This window comes from Rhamphochromis sp. 'chilingali', assembly GCF_963969265.1.
Source record: "Rhamphochromis sp. 'chilingali' genome assembly, chromosome: 18".
NCBI lineage: Eukaryota > Metazoa > Chordata > Actinopteri > Cichliformes > Cichlidae > Rhamphochromis > Rhamphochromis sp. 'chilingali'.
Window position 1 is genome coordinate 27,384,928 of NC_137945.1, and position 23,704 is coordinate 27,408,631.

The following is a 23,704-nucleotide window of genomic DNA, read 5'->3' on the forward strand; positions in this document are numbered from 1 at the left end:
GAAGGCTTCACTGTGAAACAAAACCCACAGACTCACGGCTGTACCTGCGGCAGATTTAACACCAGCATATTTGACTCACTGCTGTGGAACAGAACATTTCATAATAAACAGTCTGCTAGCAGCGCCTACTGTAAGGAGGAGCTGCAGTACATGCACCCACAGATAGCATGCCATTGCACTTTCCCAGTGTTTCCATTGTGCACTTTATTTCTCCCAGAATCCTCTGCAGGGACTGCTTCCCCCAACCTAAAATTCCTCATCAGACAGTCTTTCCAGCCAGCACCAGTATCTGCCACTTTACATGGCTAAAGGCTTATTATTTACACGCTGGTGAAATGTTTGAAATCAAGAAATCTTTTTAGGTGATTCCTTTGATTAGCTTTTTATTTTTCGAGACAACAGCAGTAGCAAACGAAAAGAAGAAAAAGCCACTTTCACATTTCAATGTTTCATTGCAGCAGATGTTACTAAATGCTCACAGTAGCACAAAAAGGCACAAAAGGGGACATCATGATAATACACACGTTTCACAGCAAGTCTAATGGTCCAGTGTGGTGTACGGTATTTTTAGTAGCTATTAGTTTTTTGTCTTTCAAAATAAATATATCTGTAAAACAAGCTATTTTGGGATAATCAGTGAAAACAGAAGTAATTAATTTTTTCCTTTTCTTTCAGTACAATAACGTGGTTTTATAACTGAAAATGAACAGCATGCCTACAGCTCTGGGAATTCGGGGGAAAAACATGCACATTTCACGTTTCCAGAGAGCAGCTGATTCAGTTGAAGGCAGCACTTTACATTCGGCGTCACTGGAGGGCAGCAAGACTTCAGAGTACAGTGCTGGTGCAGAGAATACAGCACAGCGGGAAGGAGGAACAATACAGTGCTGAGAAAAGTTTGCTTTCAGCGTCATCACCATTTTAATAGAAAATCAGAACTGCTAATGAACGAGTGCATAAAAATCTAAGAAAAGCTTAAAGCACAAATATGAATTCTCACTTGAAAAAAAAATCCACACTGACTGGATATTAATTCATTTGATATTATAAAGGTTAAAAAAAAAAAGGCAGTAATTGCAATCAATTTTTATGTTACCGTGCATCCAGAAAGTGTTCACAGAGCTTCACTTCTTCCACATTTTGTCATGTCACCTAAAAAGTCTACACACAATTCCCCATAATGACAAAGTAAAAGAAACGTTTGCTTGAAATTCTTAAATATTTATTAAAACTAAAAGACAAAAACATGACATGTATATAAGGATTGGCAGCCTTTGCTCGATACTTTGTTGAAGCATCTTTGGAAGCAATCACAGCTCCCTTAGGTTGGAGCGGTGCACAGCTGTTCTCATAACTCTCCAGAGATGAGAGTTTGGGCTCTGTCCCGAAGCCACTCCTGTGTTGTCTTGGCTGTGTGCTTGCAGTTGCTGTCCTGTTTGAAGATTAACCTTCGCCCCAGTCTGAGGTCCAGAGCGCTCAGGAGCAGGTTATCGTCAAGGCAGCATTCATCTTTACCTGATTAGTCTCCCAGTTCCTGCTGTCAAAAAACATCCTCACAGCATGAAGCTGCCGCCACCTTGCTTCACTGTGGGGTGGCATTGATCGACTGATGTCCAGCTCTTGGTTCAGTCTTTGTTTCATCGCACCATCCTTCAGGTGCCTTTTGGCAAACTGCAGGCAGGCTGTCATGTGCCACACAAGCCTGACTGGTGGAGTGCCGCAGAAATGCTTGTCCAGAGCAATGCTCGAGTGACCATCTGGTTTTTGGACACCTCCCTGACTAAGGCCCTTTTATCCCAATCGCTCAGATGTTGGAACAAATACGGAAAAAGTGAAGCACTGTGAATACTTTCCAGACACACTATGTAAACACAACATTGTAATGTGAATTATTTGAACTGTAGGATTCAGAATGCATCATTTTACATTAAGAGTTAAGAATCCCTTTGATGTTGGTCTGATGAACCCTCCCCTCCCCGTGGTCGCAGTCAGGGTGCGGTACTCTGTAGCTAGGTGAGATATGAGGCTCGGAGCTCTTGTTGTCATCATCAAAAAAACCACAAGAGGACGAAGATCAAGAGCTATCCATTTCCACAAAGGCTGGCCCCTCAGCGACAGCGACACATAATCAAGAGCAACGCAGCTGATTTACTGTAGGAGACTCTTGACCTCCACGTGAATTCACCTGGGGAGTTGAAAAAAAAAGGGTCACATTTCATGTTATCATAATTTCTGTGATTGATATGTGTCGGAGCAGTTTGCTAGTTTCTGGCACACGTTAACCTGAGCTTTGATCAAAGGGAAACCAAAGCTGAGCGCAGATAACCTGAAGGGCAGCACACAGTCCTCCTTTGCAGGGCTCCGCTGTGCTCTATTTCTAGTGTCAGCCCATGTTAAGGTTTATATTCCTTCTAAGCTCTGCGAGGCCCTGAAATAGAGTGACAAGCTGTCTCCATAAATACAGAGCCCCTATGGGAGAACATAATTGCTTTGTGATCTTATATCGGCCTTCACGGTGTCCTTCACTGCTGTGGAGGAATCCTTTTCTGTCGTCTACGTGTGGTAACAGCGACTTAGTGAGATTACTGCCTTTCATTTAGGCCCGACTCTCTTGTTCAAAAAGGTCGCCCAGAGGCTGCTCGTGTCTGCTTTGACCCCGGGGACCCTGACACAGTAAATAAAGTCAGTCAGGTGGGGTGGGGCCTGCCTTTGTTTATAAAAGGGGTAAAAGCATCATGGGGAGAAAGAAAAAAACAAACAACAGGTGGGCTGCCCTCTTTTAGATTGTTTCAGGGATTGGATTAGCTCAAAGACAGTTAGGGCTTGAGTTCACTGTCATTCCTGATTTGCTAAATTCAGAGATTTGCTGAATTCTTGTCAGTTTGCATCACCGGACCAGTGCTGCAAAGGAGATGCGGCTTGATGGTATGATTAAAAAAATCATGGCAAATAAGAGTCTAAGGTGTCCGGTGAATGTAATGCCATTATAGATTCTTCTCAGGGTGACAGGGCAGTCACGTGGTAAAATATCAACCCAAGCAGTTGTTGCTTCTAACAGTATTAAAGTCAGACCCACTCGGATCTTTTCTCCTGCCCATCGTCGCCCGTCTGCAGCTCTGCGCTGCAGCCAACCTCAACAAGTGTATACTGGCCCACCTTTCTGGTACAGATTGCTGTTGCTGTGGAAATATCTCCCACTGGGGCACATGGCCCCACAGAGGGAAAACCAAGGTCACGTCTGGGTGGGGGTGGAGGTTTGAGTCGGCCCCGTTTGCTAACACGAATAGATCTGGGCGTCCCCATGGGCTCCAAGGGACAGAGAGCCACCTCGCTGCCGGCCCTTTCTGGAGCCTCCTCCTGGGAGACCGAGTCGGCATTGTTACCGTTGGTGGTGCAGCCCATCGGGCCGAGAGAACGAGGAAGAGAGTAGCGCTCCATGGAGGGAGGTTCTTGAGCTAAATCACGTTTCCCTACTCCACAAGACCCCTTGCTGCCTCTCCTCTTCAGGAAACCCCCCTTTTGCCCGTCTTGTGCTTCCTGCTCTTGGTCGTTGCCCCTGGACGCTCCTCCCGCTGAAAGGAAGCATTGCTCCTCTTCTAGTATTTTCTCAACCATCATCTTCCTCTTGCTCTTCTGTCTCACCAAGCGCTTGACGGTGCAGATAAAATCCAGCACATTCAGGAAAAAGGACAGAGCGGCCACGCCGAGCATAAAGTTGAGCATCACAGTCTTCTCAGTGGGCCTGGAGATGTAGCAGTCCACCTGAGTAGTGCACGGAGCATGCTGGCAAAGAAACCTCCTGGGGATGTAGAAACCAAACAGATAGTAGTGAGCTGCTCCAAAGCCTGCTTCCAGCAGAGTCCTGAACATCAGATGGAGGATGTAGGCTCCACTGAAGGACCGGGCCCACCCTCGCTGCTCTACCGCGAGAGGCAACTTGTTGGACGGCTCCTGTCGGATTCTGAACAGCTGAAAGGCTTTGGTTTGTTTCTGGGAGTTCAGCTCCACCGTGAGGGCGTTGGACACCTTATGGACCACGTAGATGACAAAGAGGATGTAAGGGATGCACACGGTGACAAGCTGCACCAGCCAGAAGCGGAAGAGTGAAACAGGAGAAAACAGATCGTAGCACACGTTGGCGCAGCCAGGCTGGATGGTGTTGCACACAAATCTCTCCTGCTCATCCTGGTAGAGAGGATAACCGGCGAAGAGGAGGATCAGGACACGGAGGAAGATCATCACGACGAGCCACACCTTTCCTGTGGGGAAGAAAAGGAAAACAAATTAATGTGATTATTCAATCAGCCTAAAAAAACTGAGATTACCCCTCATGATCTTTAGTTTAACTGCAATATCTAAAGCCATAAATAACAATTTAAAACAAAACTAGAGGCAACTCACCCATTAAAGTGATGCTGTGATTGACAGAGATAAAAAGCACCTCTGAGGCACTTGATCCCGCCATGTCTGTTATGCTCAAGGGCCTCCAAAATCGTCAGGTCCTCCAGTTTCGGACCAAAGGCTAAAATCATTAAGCCAGCACTCCACTTCCTATCCACTTCTTGTCTCTCCTCTAGCCTTTCCACAAAGGATCACGTAGGCTCCCAGGTGGGCAGCATGACACTCCAATTCTCTCACCCAGTCCCTGCGGGTAAAACTGTATCAGATTCATCTGAATCACCCAAGCTTCTGAAAGGCTGAGTGAAGTTAGCACACCACCTTACCTCTTCCTCCGTCCCCTGCAGACAACCGTCTGTCCTCAGACAACAGAAGACAGGCGTGAGCCCCATTGTCGATCTATTCTTAACCCACTCGCAAAAGCTCACCGCTGTCCTGGCATTGCAAAGATATTTTGGTGCTGTTGGTTGTCTTTACAGGAGAGGAACAAGCCTCCCGGCTTACTCATGCTAAACTACTGTATTAGGTTCTTCACCACAATGGTAGGCATGCTCGAACAGGCCGCTCCATAAAAATATAAGAAGCTACTGAGGCATTTTACAATGACAAATAAAGATAACGTGCAGATATGCAGACAGTGGATTTGCTCTCGTGAAACATAAGGAGGTTGTAAACTGCATTTTCCCACAGCTGATAGCAGTTTATGGCTGTTAAGGATTTACTGGAAGCTCGCATAATACGGCTAGGAAATACAGCCATGTTTAATCATTTGTCTTAAAGACAGCACAGGTGTATGTATGCTATATATGTATATACACACATATATATGTATATAGACCATGAGAGAGAGAGACTGACTCTCTCCTGTACAGAGCACAGATTCTCCATGACGTTAGTTTGCTGAGGGCACACATGGGTAAAGACAGTTGGCTTGGCTCATAATTACTACAGATCAGTGATCATTAGCACGTCCACGCTTGCCCACACACACAAAAAATCCCACTCAGAAGTCTGTTATGACTGATTTTATTTTGCCCGTGATGACCTTTTCAAGACAGCATAAGAAATTTGTGCAGCTGCTCCGGTTGAGTTCAAAGCAACAGCTAACGGCACAGTTTTAGCAGTAAAAGAGCCTCAACTGCTACCCTCTCTCTCCCTCCCAGAGGAGTGGCGTGGACCACAATCTGTATTTGATTTAAAGTAGAATGTGGCATCCACTCTGATTGGTTTCTATAAAAGGGGTAACCCAGGGGTAGGCAACTCCAGGCCTCGAGTGCCGGCATCCTCACTCACGTGATATCTAAAACCTGCAGGACACCGGCACTCGAGGCCTGGAGTTGCCTACCCCTGCTTTAGAAGAAAGAATGACAGGCAAAACATTTTTAAAGTCATTTCATAGTTTGATTTAAAACAAACAAACAAAAAAAAGCTAACGCTTTTCACATCAAACTCTCAAACTCACTACATTAAAATATGAGGCCATAATGGCATAATATCCCCAGGAAAGCTTTCCATCCTCCCCATTAGACTGTGGCTTTGGTAGATGCATTTTCCATTCAAGCCAACAATCGTTTTCGTTTCAAACTTGGCTGCTCCTCACTTATCTAATTACTTGGAAAAGTTCCCACCTAAATAATTACCTGAACATCCACCTGATCCACAGCCGTCTCCCATCTCCTAGGAAATGATGCATGAGACGTTTGTGTTTGCTTCCAATGAACACGAGTGACAAACTTTCCAAAAGATTATAAAAAGGCTTGGGATATAGCATTGAATATGAACATGCAGGGTGAGAAATTTCTAATTTGATAAAACACGTAATGCTTGTCCTGTGGGATCAGTGTCTTCATCTTAAAGCTGTTTTTATATTGACAAAAGATCAAATGTCACTGTGAAACGTTTAACCCTTGTATGGTGTTCGGGTCTGTGAGACCCGTGTTCAGTTTTTTCAAAAGAAAAATTAAACAATTAATTATTTTTTCACGTGTAAATGTGTTGTGTCTTTCCACTCACTCCACTTGATTATAACTGATTTATTTATAACATTTTATATAAAAGAAAAACGAGAAGCACATTAATTCATAAATGTGATCTAACAAAGGTAAAGGGAAAAAATTAACCATGTTTGCTGTTCATATGTCTTGTAATTGGGATGAAGTAAACATCTGTTGAGTAATTTAACATAAAATTGTTTGATAGTGTTAATTTGGAAAGCCAAAACTCTAGCGGGTCCACCAGACCCATGAACACTGGCTGAGTAACAAAAATACGAACACCACACAAGGGTTAAGTAGCGATGAACCCTACTGAGAATTCTTTCAGCACCTTTAATGATATTGTCTAATGATGTCACTCCTCATTGCAGATCAGAGCAAATTTTACATCTCCATTCCGGACAAAGTTTAGCTTTTCTGACTCTTCATTCAAAGTATTTGACCAAACTTTAATCCAAATGATCTGAAATGTTTGAGCAGTTTGCAAAAAGGCAGCAGAGACACCAGGAAGAACACTGCAAGCTCCAGAAACACCCCTGCTAGGTTTGAGGTGGATCAGATGAACAGGAGTCGAGATAGCAGAGGAAAAGGCAAACAGATGGACGTACAGAGATTTCTCTAATTATTAGCAAGATCTAACTGGCTTGGGGAACATTAAAACTATTGGTAACACTGTAACAGGACTAATCTATCCTGTTGTACCAAATTTTACAGTTGCTTCAGTTCATCAACGTTTTCCGGCATTAATTTATCCCCCGCTCTCTTGTGTGTGATTCCTGTTTCAGTCAGGCTGACGACTTTGAATCTTTTCTTTTTCAGCTATTCTGTCTCGATTTAGTGCTGTGCATGGGATCGTTGTCCTGTTCCAGGAGCCAATTTGGGCCAAGCTTTACCTGTCAGATAAATGGCTCACATTTGACTCTAGAATACTTTGGTACACAGAGGAGTTTGTGGTCGACTCAATGAAGTACCCAGGTCCAAAATCATCACATCACCACGGTGTTTGACCGTTATTAGGCATTTGTCTTGATATGCCATGCTTAGTTTTCACCAAAAGTTGAGCTCTCTATTAGGAGAAAAACATCTCCAGTTCTAGGTTTGTTCAGATGTAACTTTGCAACTCAAACCTGTGTTGCCACGGTCTTTTCAGGGAGACGTTTTCTCCTTCCATACAAAATGTACTTTTTCTTTCTCTAGTTGTACAAGTGCACTAGAGTTCAACATGTTTCTCTGTGCATCACATGGTCTGGCCTTGGGGTGATTTTGTTGGAACGCCTCTCATGGGAAGGTTGAGGCATTGTGTAGATGTTTCAGACCAGCAAACTGCCAAAACTTCTGCTTGTGTACTTGAGTTTTTCACAGACTCCTGTTTTTTATAGAACTTTCTCAACTTGTAAAGTGATGTTGTTCCTATTCACTTATTACTTCAGCTTGATGGTGTTCACAACAGCGGTTCGAACAGTGCTTTTAATAAAAGCTAACAGCACTTCTTCATTGAAATGACCTGGATAGTTACCACAGCAGCAATTAAAACACAAATCTTTTGACTTTTGTTGCCATGATGCCAGGTCTCTCTTGGAAATGAGATTTTTAATCTCAATGAGATTTTTACCTGGATAAATAAAGAACTAATAAAATAATAAAATAAAAACAAATCGAGGCCAGTATGAAGGACTGAATGTGTCCCTCAGTGACTGAATGGCAGAATGTAATCTTTGTATTAGCACTTGCTGTAAGCCATTTAAATGGTACACTGTGTGAGCGCAACACACATCACTTGTACAGTATAGTACATATCAAAATATTGTCTTATTGTGAAAAACACTTGAGTTAACAAGGTGAAAGAGAAGGAGGTCTAAGATCTTGGAGTGTGTTTCTTTCACTGATTATTAAATCGATTATGATGAAGTGAGACAAAGAAAAAACACACCATGAACTGCAAGGTTGGAAATTTTAATTCTTGCAAAGTTTTTTTCCTAAAACGGGAGCAGGTTTGTTTTTTTTGTTTTTAAATCATAGTTGAAAACATACAGAGAAAAGTTTGGCAACTCAGAACAGGAACAAATGAGTGACTCAATGAAGAGGAAATAATACACTGACATTTACAACAGAATACAGTACAAGTTGTTGAAATTATCCATCAACAAGAAGAACAAAAGTGTCACAGCTGCAGCAGTTTACTGCCATCATGATCAAAGCTGTATTTGTCAAATTTGAAAAATGTCATATTGGAGAGGAAGAAAAAACATTAGAGAAAAAAGTAAAACTCTATGCAGAGGTAGAGCTCAGTGCACAAGGCTATGACACACACACACACACATGCACACGCACACAAACACACAAAACCGGTCTTTGCTATCAGAGGGAGGGGGTACGTTCTCCACATCAGGATTCACCACTGTCAGCCACGCGGCTTCTTTCTGCGTGCAGAGAAAACCACACTGGGCGGTATGTACACACACATACAATAAATAGGATATACAATCTTTCAATATCTCACAACAGCTACTCCAGCATCGTAACTTCCCCCAAAGATGCATTTTGCACTTTTTATTTACCAATCATTCAAAGCGCCACATGCACACACAAAAAAAGCACTTCTCTAAGATCAGACACCACATCAGAGCTTCCTTCATTTTTTCCTCCATGACTTTGGTACAGTTCTGCCGCTCTGCACGCCTGCAGGCCAGACTGATTTTCTGGTAGCTTAGAAAAGCAAAGTAACATAAATCACACTCCTGGAGGCTACCGATGAAATGCACAAGAACAAACCGATGTCACATTTGAAATCAGAACGCGTTTTCCCCCTGATCTTTTTATTTCATTAAAAAGAAATAAAAGTAAGTCCTTAGATTTTTTTTAGATTACATCAAGATTGTGTCAATTCACCGATTTAGATTTAGAGTCTGGTTGATTGTAAGGCAAACAGCCGGTCACATGAAGTTCATTTTTATCCTATCCTCATACACCCAGAACAGCAACTGAACTCAAATCTGTAGACTGGCCTTTTTTCTGTTTTTAAAGGAAAAAACTCAAGGGGAAAAAAAAGGAGGAGGAGGAAGAATCAGGAAGGGAGCCGTTTATGAAAATACTGTTTATGACAGTTTTACTAATGTTTCTGTGAGGCTGGCAAAATGCTGCAAAAGGTTATCAGATGACTGTTGATGTAAGCGAATAATATTGTATAAAAAAGACATTTTGAACGCCAGTGCTTAACACCACCAATCAGTCGTAAAAGAAAAACGTGCTTCCATTTATTCGTTAGATGGACAGCGTGCCCAATCAGGACCCAAAATAAACTTTTTAACTCACCAGCTACGAGTGAGAAGTGGAAAAGTCGTCAAGAGGGAATTTTCTCACAGAATCGCCAATTAGTTGGTGTAGACATGAAAAGTGTTACAACTTGGAGCTGAGCATTTGGACTGACACCAACTTCCTTTTCCCCATACACTTCTGTGCAACTGGACTCCTTTTTGCTACGAGACGAAATGCCCCCTGCTGGCTATGAGATAAAATGCACGTTTAAGGCACAAAGTCCATCTTTTAAATACAGTCTGAATAAATCTTTTTTTGTGGGTTTAACTTTTTTAAATCTTTAAGTCCAATTTAAAAAAAACAAATTCATGTGGAAATTGATACAAATTAAATTTGAGCCAAAGACAACAGGAGGGTTAGTGATGCGTGTTAACAGAATAAGTCTGCCAAATATGAATTCTCAGTTCAGACATTATTATTATTTAACGACATACTGAGTGATATTTTTGACTCACCTGATGACCTTTTACAACATCTTGCCAATTTTACAGCATCAGAGGAAACAAACATCCTTATTTTATCAAAAACACATGAGTAGGGTAACGTTTCACAGAGAAGACTTACAAACACAAAAAAATCATAATAATAATAATAAAATGAAATTGAATTGTCATGTGTTATCTCCATACCACACACATTATGTCACATTAAAAAAAATGGCATTTTCAGCATTGTGAAATTGTTGACAAGAGACCAAAAAATCTTAAGTGGTGTTTCCTATTTAAATCGTAAAACTTGACTCTCTTCTTTGCTTGATTTGTCATAGAAACACATATTTAGACATATTTGCCCCTCCCCATTTGCAGTATAAACTGACCCATATAAATATTCTAACCTTATTCTTTTTGTATTTTTTTTAACATTATGACCTCAGTTTACAGATTTTTGCACACGACGGTGCTGTATTTACACTGTACAAAGACAATTTAGCAAAATGTATACAATCTATCATTTTGTAAGCAGTGTTTCAATCATCGCTCGAAGCTTTTTCATTCGTTTCAGTCTGTGACGACCCTGAAGGTTCATGCTTTTAGTTGGCATTTTAATGTCAATGTTTTCGCTTGTGCTGTTACTTTGTAAGTTGGAAGAACCGTACAAAACGCTAGAGGAAAAAAAAAATACTTCAGACTTATTTGTTCTTTTTTTTTTCTCCAGCAGAGAGGGGAGAAGTGTTTAACTAGCTTATTACAGGCACCACAGGTCAGGGCAATGGCAGTGAATAAAGTACAACAGAAGCTCTACAGTATGTCTCGTTTCTGTCTTCCAGTAAATCTCCTCCCATGTGTGCGTGCTTTGTTATATTTAATCACAACAACAAAGCGATGCATGAATATTGCTTTATCTGAATGGTTGCTGGGTGGCCGTACTGTCAGAGATACTATTCTGCAACTGGATGCCTACAAGGTGAATAAGTACCCTTGAGCTAAAAACGGACTTGTCTCGTTGAATGTCAGTTATCCTGATGAAAACTTCAGTCAAATGGTCCCCATCTGAGACAATGCTCAGCGGATTCTGTTTGTCAAGGAGGGCTGAGGATATGTAGTCCACGTATCAACTGTACTGCTAAGCTAACTGTGAAATGTCTTTCTTTTGTATGCGCTTGTCTCTGCGAACAGAGGGAGCTGCTGTGTGGGAATGGAAAAGAACAAAAACACCCAACAAAACACAAACTAACTGAGAAATTGAAGTAAAGTCTGAAATGTGTCTATAAGCTGTCAAACGATCATCTCATGCTTCAGCTAACGTACTGACTGAACCAGAAGATTAAAATCAAAGGAATGTACACGGCGTCCCCTCCAGCAGCTGTACAAGCACTTGAGCATTGGAGGGAATTATGAAGCGCCGCTGCCGCTGTTACGTCCTGTATTCTGCTTTTTAAGCGTGTTCCTATTTTCATTTCTGGACTTCACACAAGTCTCTCCACTTCTGTATTTCCACCTGGCTGCTTATCTTCTGAAGTTAGGTGGTCTTCATTCCAACAGCGTTCAGTTTGGTTCAGCTTAGCTCCGTTTGGTTCGGTGCAGGCAGGAAACAGGACTTCTTTTATGTACAACAACCAGTCTGGATGCAATAACATTTGTAATAGTGCCAGATTGTTGAAGGGGCGTGTGTATGTGTGAGGAGATTCCAGACTGACACTGATCCACACGACTGCTGCCCACCTGGTCTGCCTGCATACTAGGCAGAAATACAGTACAGGTCTATGATGCATTCCTCTGCAGACAGCCAGTGTTAGGAAATGATGGCCGGACACCACCGCACCACTGTTAGGTTGTCTGCGCTCACCGAGCGCTTCTTGGCTAGTTTCCTCAAGTCTTTGTACTTGTCATCACACAGCCGTGAGATGGCCTGCAAGTCAAACAAAAGAGCAAGTGAGATGGAGCCGGGGGTGCCTTCCTATGTTTTAGTTGGAGTGACTACAGAACATCTTTGCCTGTGTGTGTGTACCAAACACATAGTGTGTTATGTGTAAGTAGTGGTTACGACACCACAAGTCTGAGATGGGCTCACACACCAAACGCGCTTAGAAACATTTCATTTAAACTGTGCTTTGTGCAGTTCAGGTGAGAAAGTGACAATAATGACCTCTCGATCACACCAGAGTTTCTCTCTTATTGTCCTGCTCAACTCAGGTGGGAATGGGAATTTTTTCAAAATCACAAAGACACGTGGGTTCACTTTTAGCAGTCTTTTAAGTAAACTGCTTTTTCTTTTGGGGGTTATTTTTGGACATTAAATAACTAGATTAATGTTGAGGAATGGTCTCATCTCCAAATAAATTAATCAACCAATTCCACTCGTCACATGGAGACGTCTCACCTTCAGCCAGCTTGATGTTTAAAACTCTAAAACTAAATGGAATGCAGCCGTTATTAACACTGGTATACCTGCTGTAAAAAGTTTGTTTTGCTCCAACAGATCAAGCAATGGCATCAATGAATGAAACACTAACAGCAGTAAGGCTGCAGGACAGGAAGGAAGAGAGCGAAGCTACCTGCACAGCAGCACGTCCCTGCATCCTGTCCTTCACCCGGCAGGAGATCAACATTTATGTTTTTGTAATGATCAGAAGCTCGTCAAAATACCAACTACCCAAATTACCTTGGTTTTTCTATTCCAGGCTGAAATAAATTGATATTTTTCCTCTTTTTTTTCTTGTTTTACCTGAGCTCCAAAAACATAAACCTATCTCTAGTACTTCAGCGCGCTTCTCACCTCTAGTTTTTGCGCCTTGTCCCTGCTGAGAGGCTCCAGGGGGAAGCTGAGGTTATTGGCCTCAGCAAGCGAGCGCAGGTCAAAGTAATACTTGGCGTAGACGCTGGACGGCACGTTGATGTTGAACTGCAGCAATTCCAGGAACTGACGCTCCAGCTCATTCCTTTTTCCATAAAAAAGAAAGAGAAAACGTGTGAGTTAGTTAATTAGTCTTATGCTAGTTAAATAAAGGTTAGTTTGATTGGTAAAGCCAACATCTCACAGAGTGGCGTAGGCTGCACTGAGCCTACGCCACCAAACATAAGCCTCTTCTTTATGATAAAAGGGAATGCTATCTAAGCAAGGAACACTGAGCGTTATGTGTAAGAAAGAATTAATCCCACATGAAAGTGCTATTGTCATGCAGTGCCTGTGCTCAGCAGCTCTGTGATCCTCGGTGCAGCGTGATGACAGACGCTTTCATCTGTTACTCTTCAGTTGTGACCAAATCCTTCTGCACTGTAACCACTAGCCATCTCTTCTTCCTACCCTTTGTTGCTCACACACATATTTTCACAGCCACGCAGCAACAGACGGGCTAAATTTAGGCTCTGCTGTAGCCAAACTCTGCCTAATAGTGCTGCTTTTTCCTCATCTTTCCTCATTCAGCCTGTTTTCATCTGTTTCTTTTTGTGTTGCTCTGCTCCTCAGTGTTCTCCCAAGACGTTTCTACTGTTCAGTCAGTGGGTGGAACGTGAAATTTAGCAGGCTAGGTTCCAGAACATGGCTTTGAACAGACTCAAATTGACCTTCTGAGGAAATCTCTGGTCAAATCAAGAGCCACAGTCCGGTAAATTGCCATATGGGAGCACAGCAGATGTGCATACTGTGCTGCACTCACTGGAGAGAATCCTGAACAGGTGGATTACGCTCATTGCCCTGTGAATCTGAGCTCAAGGACAAGAATAGACATCCACTGATGCAGAAAAGTGTGAAAGCAGGAGGGGTGAGAGGTGGCGTCTACAGCACCGAGTCCCTCCTCAGAATAATCCACACAAGTGGATTTGAGGTTGACGTGGTAAATAAGACTGAGTTTTCTGACCTCATGCTTCAGAGGCATCTTCCCCGTTTTGCTCCAAATGCACCACAATCTAAGATTAAGCATTAAAATGAAGCTGACATTTTTGCCCTGCAAACCCAGAAAACTGTGAATCTCTCACTGTCAACTAGTTAGAAACTAACAAACCATAATGTTTTTAAGGCTTAATGACGTGATACCATTACAGGGAGTGCAGAATTATTAGGCAAGTTGTATTTTTGAGGAATAATGTTATTATTGAACAACAACCATGTTCTCAATGAACCCAAAAAACTCATTAATATCAAAGCTGAATGTTTTTGGAAGTAGTTTTTAGTTTGTTTTTAGTTTTAGCTATTTTAGGGGGATATCTGTGTGTGCAGGTGACTATTACTGTGCATAATTATTAGGCAACTTAACAAAAAACAATATATACCCATTTCAATTATTTATTTTTACCAGTGAAACCAATATAACATCTCCACATTCACAAATATACATTTCTGACATTCAAAAACAAAACAAAAACAAATCAGTGACCAATATAGCCACCTTTCTTTGCAAGGACACTCAAAAGCCTGCCATCCATGGATTCTGTCAGTGTTTTGATCTGGTCACCATCAACATTGCGTGCAGCAGCAACCACAGCCTCCCAGACACTGTTCAGAGAGGTGTACTGTTTTCCCTCCTTGTAAATCTCACATTTGATGATGGACCACAGGTTCTCAATGGGGTTCAGATCAGGTGAACAAGGTGGCCATGTCATTAGTTTTTCTTCTTTTATACCCTTTCTTGCCAGCCACGCTGTGGAGTACTTGGACGCGTGTGATGGAGCATTGTCCTGCATGAAAATCATGTTTTTCTTGAAGGATGCAGACTTCTTCCTGTACCACTGCTTGAAGAAGGTGGCTTCCAGAAACTGGCAGTAGGACTGGGAGTTGAGCTTGACTCCATCCTCAACCCGAAAAGGCCCCACAAGCTCATCTTTGATGATACCAGCCCAAACCAGTACTCCACCTCCACCTTGCTGGCGTCTGAGTCGGACTGGAGCTCTCTGCCCTTTACCAATCCAGCCACGGGCCCATCCATCTGGCCCATCAAGACTCACTCTCATTTCATCAGTCCATAAAACCTTAGAAAAACCAGTCTTGAGATATTTCTTGGCCCAGTCTTGACGTTTCAGCTTGTGTGTCTTGTTCAGTGGTGGTCGTCTTTCAGCCTTTCTTACTTTGGCCATGTCTCTGAGTATTGCACACCTTGTGCTTTTGGGCACTCCAGTGATGTTGCAGCTCTGAAATATGGCCAAACTGGTGGCAAGTGGCATCTTGGCAGCTGCACGCTTGACTTTTCTCAGTTCATGGGCAGTTATTTTGGGCCTTGGTTTTTCCGCACGCTTCTTGCGACCCTGTTGACTATTTTGAATGAAACGCTTGATTGTTCGATGATCACGCTTCAGAAGCTTTACAATTTTGAGACTGCTGCATCCCTCTGCAAGATATCTCACTATTTTTGACTTTTCTGAGCATGTCAAGTCCTTCTTTTGACCCATTTTGCCAAAGGAAAGGACGTTGCCTAATAATTATGCACACCTGATATAGGGTGTTGATGTCATTAGACCACACCCCTTCTCATTACAGAGATGCACGTCACCTAATATGCTTAATTGGTAGTAGGCTTTCGAGCCTATACAGCTTGGAGTAAGACAACATGCATGAAGAGGATGATGTGGACAAAATACTCATTTGCCTAATAATTCTGCACTCCCTGTATTACCATTTTATGGGGAAAGAGACAAGAGGAACTAATGTAATCTGAAGTCCCTCAGACACTCTAAGCTCAAGAACAAAATAAAATAATAATAATAATAATGTATACTTCATCGTCACAAGAAATTCTTCTCTGCATTTAACCCATTCACTCAGTGAAGCAGTGGGCAGCCACCAATCTAGCGCCTGGGGAGCAGTGTGTGGGGACGGTATCTTGCTCAGGGGTACCTCAGGGTAGCCGTTAAGTGGATTCCAACCCCTGACCTTCCAATCATGGGGCGACCACTCTACCTACTGAGCTATCCCTGCTCAGATCAAAGGCATTAGACGAAATGGTCAGAGACTCTCCCGTCAAAGACTCTTAGCAGCTCTTGAAAACAGGCTGACCACACAAAGCCCGACTATTCTCAGGACAGAAAGACAAGTGCTGCTGTATCTGCCATCACCCCACTCAGCAACCATGAGTCAAAGAGGAAGCATTTATTTACATGGCTGACACTCTGCCAGGGTCATGGCTGTGTGGCATTTTAGGAGCCAGCAAACAGCTGATGGCACCAACCTTTGAGAATTGTGGCTCTGAGGAAGAAAGATGGGGGGGGGGGAGTGCTGCGATAATAAATTTTTAGCTGCTACTTTAGTAAATTCTTGACAAATTCTGGATGATTTTTTCTGCTGATTGCTGCATTGATTAATCAGTAAAACAATCTGCAGCATTATCGGTGATAAAAATAACTGGTAGTCCTCGTTTCAGGGCCATTGTGCTCCAAAGATGTGACCTAAACCTAAACATGCGCCTGACGTACAGACTCCTGCTGGAAATGTTTCACACTGAACATTCGGAGGAATATGCTACAGTATGTTCTGAAATGCTAATGTTATTGAAATCATCATATGGTATAGTCAGTCATGTGATTCTGCACCTCCCACACAAGGACACTGGTTTCTCTTTGAGAGAAGCTGTTGTCATGGAAATAGTCCAGACATTTCCCAGTCATAAGATCACAGAGAAGAACAGCGTCCGGGGAAAACAAAAAGGACTAAATAGCTTTGATTTCAGCTGCTGCCATCAGTTAATAATGTTTTATTTCTCTTAGTAACAAATCAAGTGTTTTAGCTGATTTATTCCATGCAAATGGTTAAACAATAAACTGTTTCTATGTTCTTAAACAACCATGTAATGAAAATAAAATGCCAGGCTTTAGCTTCTATCGCCAACTCAGCTGTTTTAGTGCAGAAATAACAGCAGACGTCTTCTGCAACTGACCTGAGTCTATAGGGATATAGCTCTACGCTGCTGATGTCAATAAACTGACTCACATGTCCTCCACAGTGATATCCTTGAGAATTTGGCAGTAGTCGACGTTCCAAACCGCCTGGTCGTCCCAGACTTTGGAAGCCAGGAGGATGGCTCCCAACACGATCCGCTTCCAATTGGCCGGGCAAATGTCGATCTCTGCGTAGGTCAGGAGCCTCTCCAAATACACCTTAGACAAAGGGATTTGTCACAAGTAAGCATCTTGAAATAAAACAGTTATTTTAGCACAAAAACAAAACTGAAAAACTCTCAATTTTGCCTTTTGTTTAACAGCTGGCATCGACTAGCATTAACAGCATCAAGTCAGTTTCACACGACTAAAACATCCTACACGCAGGGTCAAAAGAGTCAGATTGCTAAACTGCTATCGCTCTGTGTTTTCCTTCACCCATGGTGTAACGCTAACATAAGGTACAAAACATAAGCAAGTAAACACCACGTTAATAATCATATCGAGCCTTTGTGTCCTCGGGGTTTCCTGTGTTTAATTACCCTCTGTTCTCCCTGCCTCTGTTTATCTGAAGGGTTAGTTTGCTGCTTTACAGTTTTGCAGTCTCCTGCCTACTCCACCTCCATGATGTCAGAGGCTGATGAAATCCAGCTTCCCCGGAGCTCCCTCGTGAAATATTCATGCCAATCGAACCCCTGCACCGTCTCCTTCTCTCTCCTTCGAAATAATTCCCACAGTCTACACGGCAGAAAGCGCACAGAACACACAGACACCTGATCCTCACAAGCCAAAGCATTTGTGCAGATGTTAAATCTTCTGATCCACTCATCATCATTTTGTTACAGTACAAGAGAGAAGGTCTTCTGTTAGATTCATGGACTGAACTGTGAAAGCTCAAACAGTTAGTGCACAAAGCCCACATTCAGCTCCCTTTTAAAAATGATGTAAAGTGAAAGATTTAAAAGTACACAAGCTTAGATTTGTCTCTTCTTACTTACTTTCTTTGCATTTTAATAGCCATACCATTTTCAGGATGTATACCCTGAGGTACATCGTAATAAATATTTCAGTTTTCAGACTAACAAGGATGGCAGGTTGTGAAATGGAAATTAATAAGTTCTTTTATGCCACTTTGCAGCCCAGTTTGTCACAGCTCAGGTGGTTAATTAGACAAGTCGTGCTCAGTGGGGCGTCCTTCCTGAAGACAATACCAGCCTGTTTCTGCTGTGGCCCAAAACTGGCAGCAGGTGACAAACATCGAGAAATGAAAGAAGACTACATCCTGGCATAGCTGCTTCAATTTCAGGAGGCTTGTCTGATAATAAAACACAGTAACTTCATCTACTACAATAAGTTTGTCTGGTTTTTCTGTCCCTCAACAGGAAATCTGATTCGTCTTCCCAGAGGATGACATGCTCACTCTCTGGGTCTCTTTCTTTTCCATCCTCTCTCTCCTCACCTGTGATGTAATAACTTGGGGAAAGCAAGACGCCCAGCTTTCATCTCAACTCCCCTGTCTAAATTTAGCTGTGTCAGCTAAGCTACACCAATAACCACCAGCCAACAGCCCCATTCAATTACTGACAGCATGGCAGAGTTTACACTGGAGAGCTGCAGGAGGCACGCCGTGTGCCAGGCTCTGTATGCAACTATCGCTCTCGTCCACCTGAACATGGACAAAGACGTAGACGCAGCACGTCACAGTGACTGCTTTCCAGTTACTCTCTGGAAAAGCAGAAACACCCACACAGTTAACACATTTGTCCATCTGTCAGGAAGCAGAGAAACCTAATACCAGGCCCCTGGGCTAGCCACATTAACAATGCACTTTGCTGGCCTCTAGAGACCCACGTGTTAGCCAGAGTGACAAAGTGTAGAAAGAAATGTTTCTGGGCAGATGAGCGGAGAAGGGAGATGGCACTAACTGTGCCATCAAATCAAACATAAGGATAAACTATTGAACTGCTTAAGGCTTTAGTACAGAGAGAGAAAAAGAGATGATGTGATATGATATGTGAGGACAGAGAAGAAACGAAAAGCACAGGTGAGCACACAGGATGTCATAAGTCACGGGGAGAGAGCCCACTGTATGCCAAAGCACCAATTATATTCTAATTATACACTTGCTACAGGCGCAGGCAGACCTCATACTGAAGTAATTCTGAGTGGAGACTAAACGGATTAAACCGCCACAAATCTGTTACTGAACTTTCAGCTCTGTCTCGTGGCTTCGTTTGTGCAACATTCTCCAGAAGGACAAACAGGCTGTTTCATATCACACAAAGAAGAAGAGTAAAAAATAAAGAGAGCCAACAATCTAAGGACAGCAGAAAACAAGACAAGCAGAAGCAATACTCCCTCCTAGTGTCAGCACTGAATTACTAGGACTCACAGTCCTAATTCTCCTAATTCCTATCTGTCTCCCACGCTCTCGCGCTCCTTGATGATGTTAACTCTGTGTGGAGTCATGCTTCGAGTTGCTGAAGGGTCTCTTAATTAGGTTGTAACCGCGAGCTCTGGACACCCTTGTCTTCCTCCAATACAAACAGGAACTTCTAATCACTTGAAAGTATATTTTTTTCCTTCCTTGCTGTTGTTTTTTTCTTTAAAGAAAACAAAAAGTTTGCATTTCATTTTGTTTATAACTGCATCAATGCAGAAATAATCACATTCACAGAGTGTGGCTGTACTCAGTGGTGGGAAGGCTTTTATAATCCACTTCCACTCAGGGCCAGCTGGATTGGAAAAGCTCTTAATGTGATCGTCCCTCCAAGCAAACATGTAAATGGAGTCAAAAAGCCCTTTTCCATTAGTACCTGCTCAGGTTGGCTCGGCACAGCTCAATGCAACTTTTAGCGTTTTCCCGTAGTACCTGATACCAGGTGCTCTTTTATTACCTACTCGGCCACAGTTCCAAGCGATCCAAAAATGTGACATGCATGCCACCAACTGGCTACTCAGTCTCCTTTACAAAATCAAAACCGCCATTCTTGAAACCTGGCAACAAGGGAAATGACTGCACAAAAACAACACCACGGTCCCCGAGTCTGACCGAGCAGCAGGTGTAACATCGCCCCGACGTCCTCCTTTATTGTGGCGTTTGTGTCACATCCAAATGATGTCACGGGATGTTCTGTCGCGTTGCTGTAATGACCCAACCCACATTAGGTGCTTGTAATGGAAAACGAGTCGAAGCGAGTCGTGCGTCCAGCCGATCTGAGTAAGTGCGAATAGAAAAGGGCTAAAAGTGTGCAGGGACTGCGTTTCACGGCTGAACTGTTTACTCACCAAAGTGACGATGGCACACTCGGCAGTGAGCTGCGCGGCACTGAACAGCGTCCTGACGAAGCGGTAGATCTGCTTCTGCTCAGGGTCGTGTTTGTCATAATCAGCAGGAACCTCGGACTTCTGCGACAAACACCAGAAAAGATAAGAATGAAATGAAATCAGATCGTTTCCCAAAGTGGAATCACAAACTGCTGCTCGATACATCAGCTTATTTCTGAATGCAGAGGTTTAGTGGTGTTGGACATGGGGCGTAAAACAAAGGGGTTATGTAAAATCTGAGACTGAAATTGTTGAGCAAATATTCATTTTAAAACACGTCTGAATGATCCAGATGGCTCCTGAGATTACACATCTCGCCACTGTGTGATCCATGTGTGCTTATGCGCCGTTTATCAGCTCATGCAATTAGTCTTCCTGATGAATCCTGACAGCTCTATAGTTTGTGTGTAATGGAAATTCATCTTCGGCTGCGGCCTTACTGAGAGTGGGTGAAGCTTCTCATCGAAAATATCTAACAACATTCTTCCGTCGATGTCTCTGGAATTAAAAAGAGGAAAAGAAATCAAAAATAGATGCATCATTTCATTGATAAGTCATTTATATGAATGAATCTGCACTTCAACCAGCTGCCCTATATGGGATTCTTACCACTTTCAGTTTATAGAAACACGTTTTATCCTAAAGCTTCCGTGTTTTTTTAAAAATATGAGATCTGTCAAGTCATGTCAATCCAACAAATTCTATTAACAACACAAAAATGTGTTCCAGGCTGCATCTTTGCGAGCAGAAATGTGAGTCACTTAAGCTGCTACATAAAACAGCCTGTTCTTCTCTGCTTTGTGGTTTATTTAAAAATGTCTCCATGCAAGCGTTATTTAGTGTCTCCACAGCCTTTAGTAAGAACACATCCCTTTGCAAAAGGATGTCAAGCTTAGCTGGATATCAAAGTATCTAAAGAGTAAAGAATTTAATCTAATCTTTCTGGGTCAGAATGAAGCAGGATGTTGCAGGGCTTTTGTATTTTGTGGAATTTTGATGCAAAAGAAATAAAAGGTTAATCTTACCTGTTCTTTATATGATAATATATTGCAAGGGCTACGCTGCAAGCACAAAAAGGTAAATAAAAATGAGTGTAAGAGGACAATAAGGGAAAAATCTTTCAATATTAGATAAAGCTGTGAATCGCTCAGATGGGGGTTACCATTTGATGGTGTATTTCAGGTTGGGTTGACTGACAGTGCTGTCATCGAGGAATATGGTGGAACAGGAGCTGTATTTCCGTCTCACTGGGCCTGGATAATGCTGGAGTTCAAACACGTCCGTACCAAAAAACAGAGACACACACGTCAATCTCTATTTCTGTCATACTTGGACGCGCCAAAGGCCTGGTATGAGGATGGAAAGTAGGGCACCTGTGAGCCCACAAGCTAATCTGTGGGTCTGTCAGCGTCTCACTTTGTTGCATGCAGGAATGGTATTTATGGTGGAGTGCATCTTTAGAGAAACATCAAAAACTTGATGAATAGCAAGTTCATCACCTTGAGTAATGACCTTTCTATTCATCGTCCATTCATTTCATTCAAAATTATTTTTAACTGGTGCACACTAAACAGGTTTATGACTTAAACAAGACGATGTTTTCTCATTTGGCCCTGCAGGAACTGATTAATGCAAATTTTGTTCAAACAAAAAAGCACATTTGCACATTTAGCTAGTCCTGTCTTTCAGGTCTCAGGGAGTGTGGACAAAGATGACCTGCACCATAACACCACGCTTCTTCTACATTTGTACTACATCTAAAGCTTTTTAAACACTAAGACTATAATTGGAGTCTGGAGTGTGGGATAAAAAAAACAAAAAAACGGGAGGAACAATGGAAACGGGTTTGGGTTACTTTGAGGGTCATTCGGAGGACTTTACCTTGTTCTCCGAAATGTGTGTTAACTTGCAAAAAATACAAGACATTAAAATTACTAACTGCACAGCAATCATAACAGCAAACGTATTACACACAGTGGCTAATGATTCAGTTACTTACGTGGTTGATGTAAAGGCTCTTCCGTTTTTCTCGAACTGAAAAAAAAGACGAGAGAGCGCTTCAAGAATCTTTGTGTGAGTGTAGTACACAACCCTCACAGACAGGGAGCAGCATATAACCAGGCTTCAGAGCTGCCCTATTAATATAGACTTTCCCCCTGTGTATAATTATTATAAACCACATACAACAAAGCAAAGCAGCTTCAGCAAAAAACAGTTTTTACATTAAAAAACTGAGAAATTTCAAAGCCTGTGAGTATTTTCTCCCCTGCGATTGCACTGGCAAATGTGTGTTAATATGTGGGAATGAGTGTGACCTTATCAATTAATCCGTTCATCATTTAGACATACATGTCTTAATTCATGCTCAGTCATCCAGGTAAGGAAATCTTCAGACACTGAAGAATTCACTTGGATGAGTGATGAAACGTTTCTCCCACACTACGTCCACATGAACAGAATTAACTTCCTGTGATTGGACGTACATGAGTCCAAATTAAATCAGGCATAGTGACTGGTTTATTCAAGTGCAGCCAATCATCTGAGCTCATCTCTTTTCTTTTTCTTTCTGTTCATACAAATCTGGTATTTTGCTACCTTACTTCTGTTTAACGGATGTGATGATTTGTTGGTTCTATAAAGCAGAGCTTTATCGCAGTTACGGCACACGCAACAGTGCAGCAGCGCTGCGTGCGTGTCTGTGTGCATCAGTATATGTGCTCACTGTTGTAACAGAGCACGCAAAGGGAAAAGGGCTGCTAGCAAAGCAAACTGGAGCAGATGGAGAGCGCAGAGCACACAGAGACACCTTGTACGTCTCATCCCATACTGTCTGTGTCTTACCTCTCTGGCACAAAGGTGCACACACTCACACTGCAAAGCACGCTGAGCTTTTTCCACTGAGCAAATGTATGTGTGTGTGTGTGTGTGTGTGTGTGTGTGTGTGTGTGTGTGTGTGTGTGTGTGTGTGTGTGTGTGTGTGTGTGTATTTAGCAAAGAACAGCAGTCTTTGACACCATCAAACAGCTGCACAGCTTAGTCAAAAAAAACAGTAACAAAAAAACCACAAACTTAACCACAGTGATTTCTGAATAGTCATGAAACATGTGACACAAATCACAGCTTTATACTCGAGGCTGATTTCTAACTTTATCAACCATTTACATATGAAAATTGAAATATCCAGTAATTAGAGGTGTGCCATTTTAGTAACTAAATTGCAATTTCTTTGGCCAAGGCTGTGCAGTCCTGTTCCTACATCTCATGGACGGACATGTGCAATGGAAGAAATGCACGCACGCACACAGACGATATCAGCAGCTAAGCAGCAGAGACAAGTCACCTGCTAACAGAGTACGAGGATACGAT

General features: G+C 42.4%; 2 protein-coding genes across 4 annotated transcripts in view; both read right to left on the minus strand.

Moving 5' to 3' along the window:
• Positions 1 to 375: 375 nt before the first annotated feature.
• Positions 376 to 4,745, minus strand: gjd4 (gap junction protein delta 4). 2 transcript variants are annotated; one of them, XM_080864546.1, is made up of 3 exons: positions 4,725 to 4,745; positions 4,402 to 4,645; positions 376 to 4,259 (listed from the first exon to the last, which is right to left on the minus strand). In XM_080864546.1, exons 2-3 carry the CDS (start codon positions 4,463 to 4,465, stop codon positions 3,067 to 3,069), a joined length of 1,257 nt encoding a protein of 418 aa, XP_080720672.1. In that variant the 5' UTR covers positions 4,466 to 4,645; positions 4,725 to 4,745; the 3' UTR covers positions 376 to 3,066. The 2 variants fall into 2 exon arrangements, with proteins under 2 accessions (XP_080720672.1, XP_080720671.1); XM_080864545.1 differs by having other exon boundaries at positions 4,402 to 4,735.
• A 4,068-nt stretch (positions 4,746 to 8,813) lies between these two features.
• The window catches only part of ccny (cyclin Y), a 46,018-nt gene continuing 31,127 nt past the window's right edge, over positions 8,814 to 23,704 (minus strand). Inside the window, exons 3-11 of one of the 2 annotated variants that reach the window (XM_080865761.1) lie at positions 22,338 to 22,372; positions 22,220 to 22,243; positions 21,501 to 21,601; positions 21,364 to 21,399; positions 20,779 to 20,836; positions 20,300 to 20,419; positions 17,064 to 17,230; positions 12,924 to 13,086; positions 8,814 to 12,056 (exon numbers count right to left, since the gene is read on the minus strand). In XM_080865761.1, coding sequence (XP_080721887.1) covers positions 11,940 to 12,056; positions 12,924 to 13,086; positions 17,064 to 17,230; positions 20,300 to 20,419; positions 20,779 to 20,836; positions 21,364 to 21,399; positions 21,501 to 21,601; positions 22,220 to 22,243; positions 22,338 to 22,372 — 821 coding nt within the window. In that variant the 3' untranslated portion in view covers positions 8,814 to 11,939. The remainder of the gene's footprint in view (positions 12,057 to 12,923; positions 13,087 to 17,063; positions 17,231 to 20,299; positions 20,420 to 20,778; positions 20,837 to 21,363; positions 21,400 to 21,500; positions 21,602 to 22,219; positions 22,244 to 22,337; positions 22,373 to 23,704) is intronic. The other variant, XM_080865762.1, reaches the window with a different exon arrangement.

Excerpts from the sequence above, each read along its gene's own strand:
- gjd4 (XM_080864546.1), bottom strand. The coding sequence starts at position 4,465 with ATGGCGGGATCAAGTGCCTCAGAGGTGCTTTTTATCTCTGTCAATCAC. Across the intron at positions 4,260-4,401 it reads TCACAGCATCACTTTAATGG|GAAAGGTGTGGCTCGTCGTG; the intron begins GTGAGTTGCCTC and ends TCTTCCCCACAG.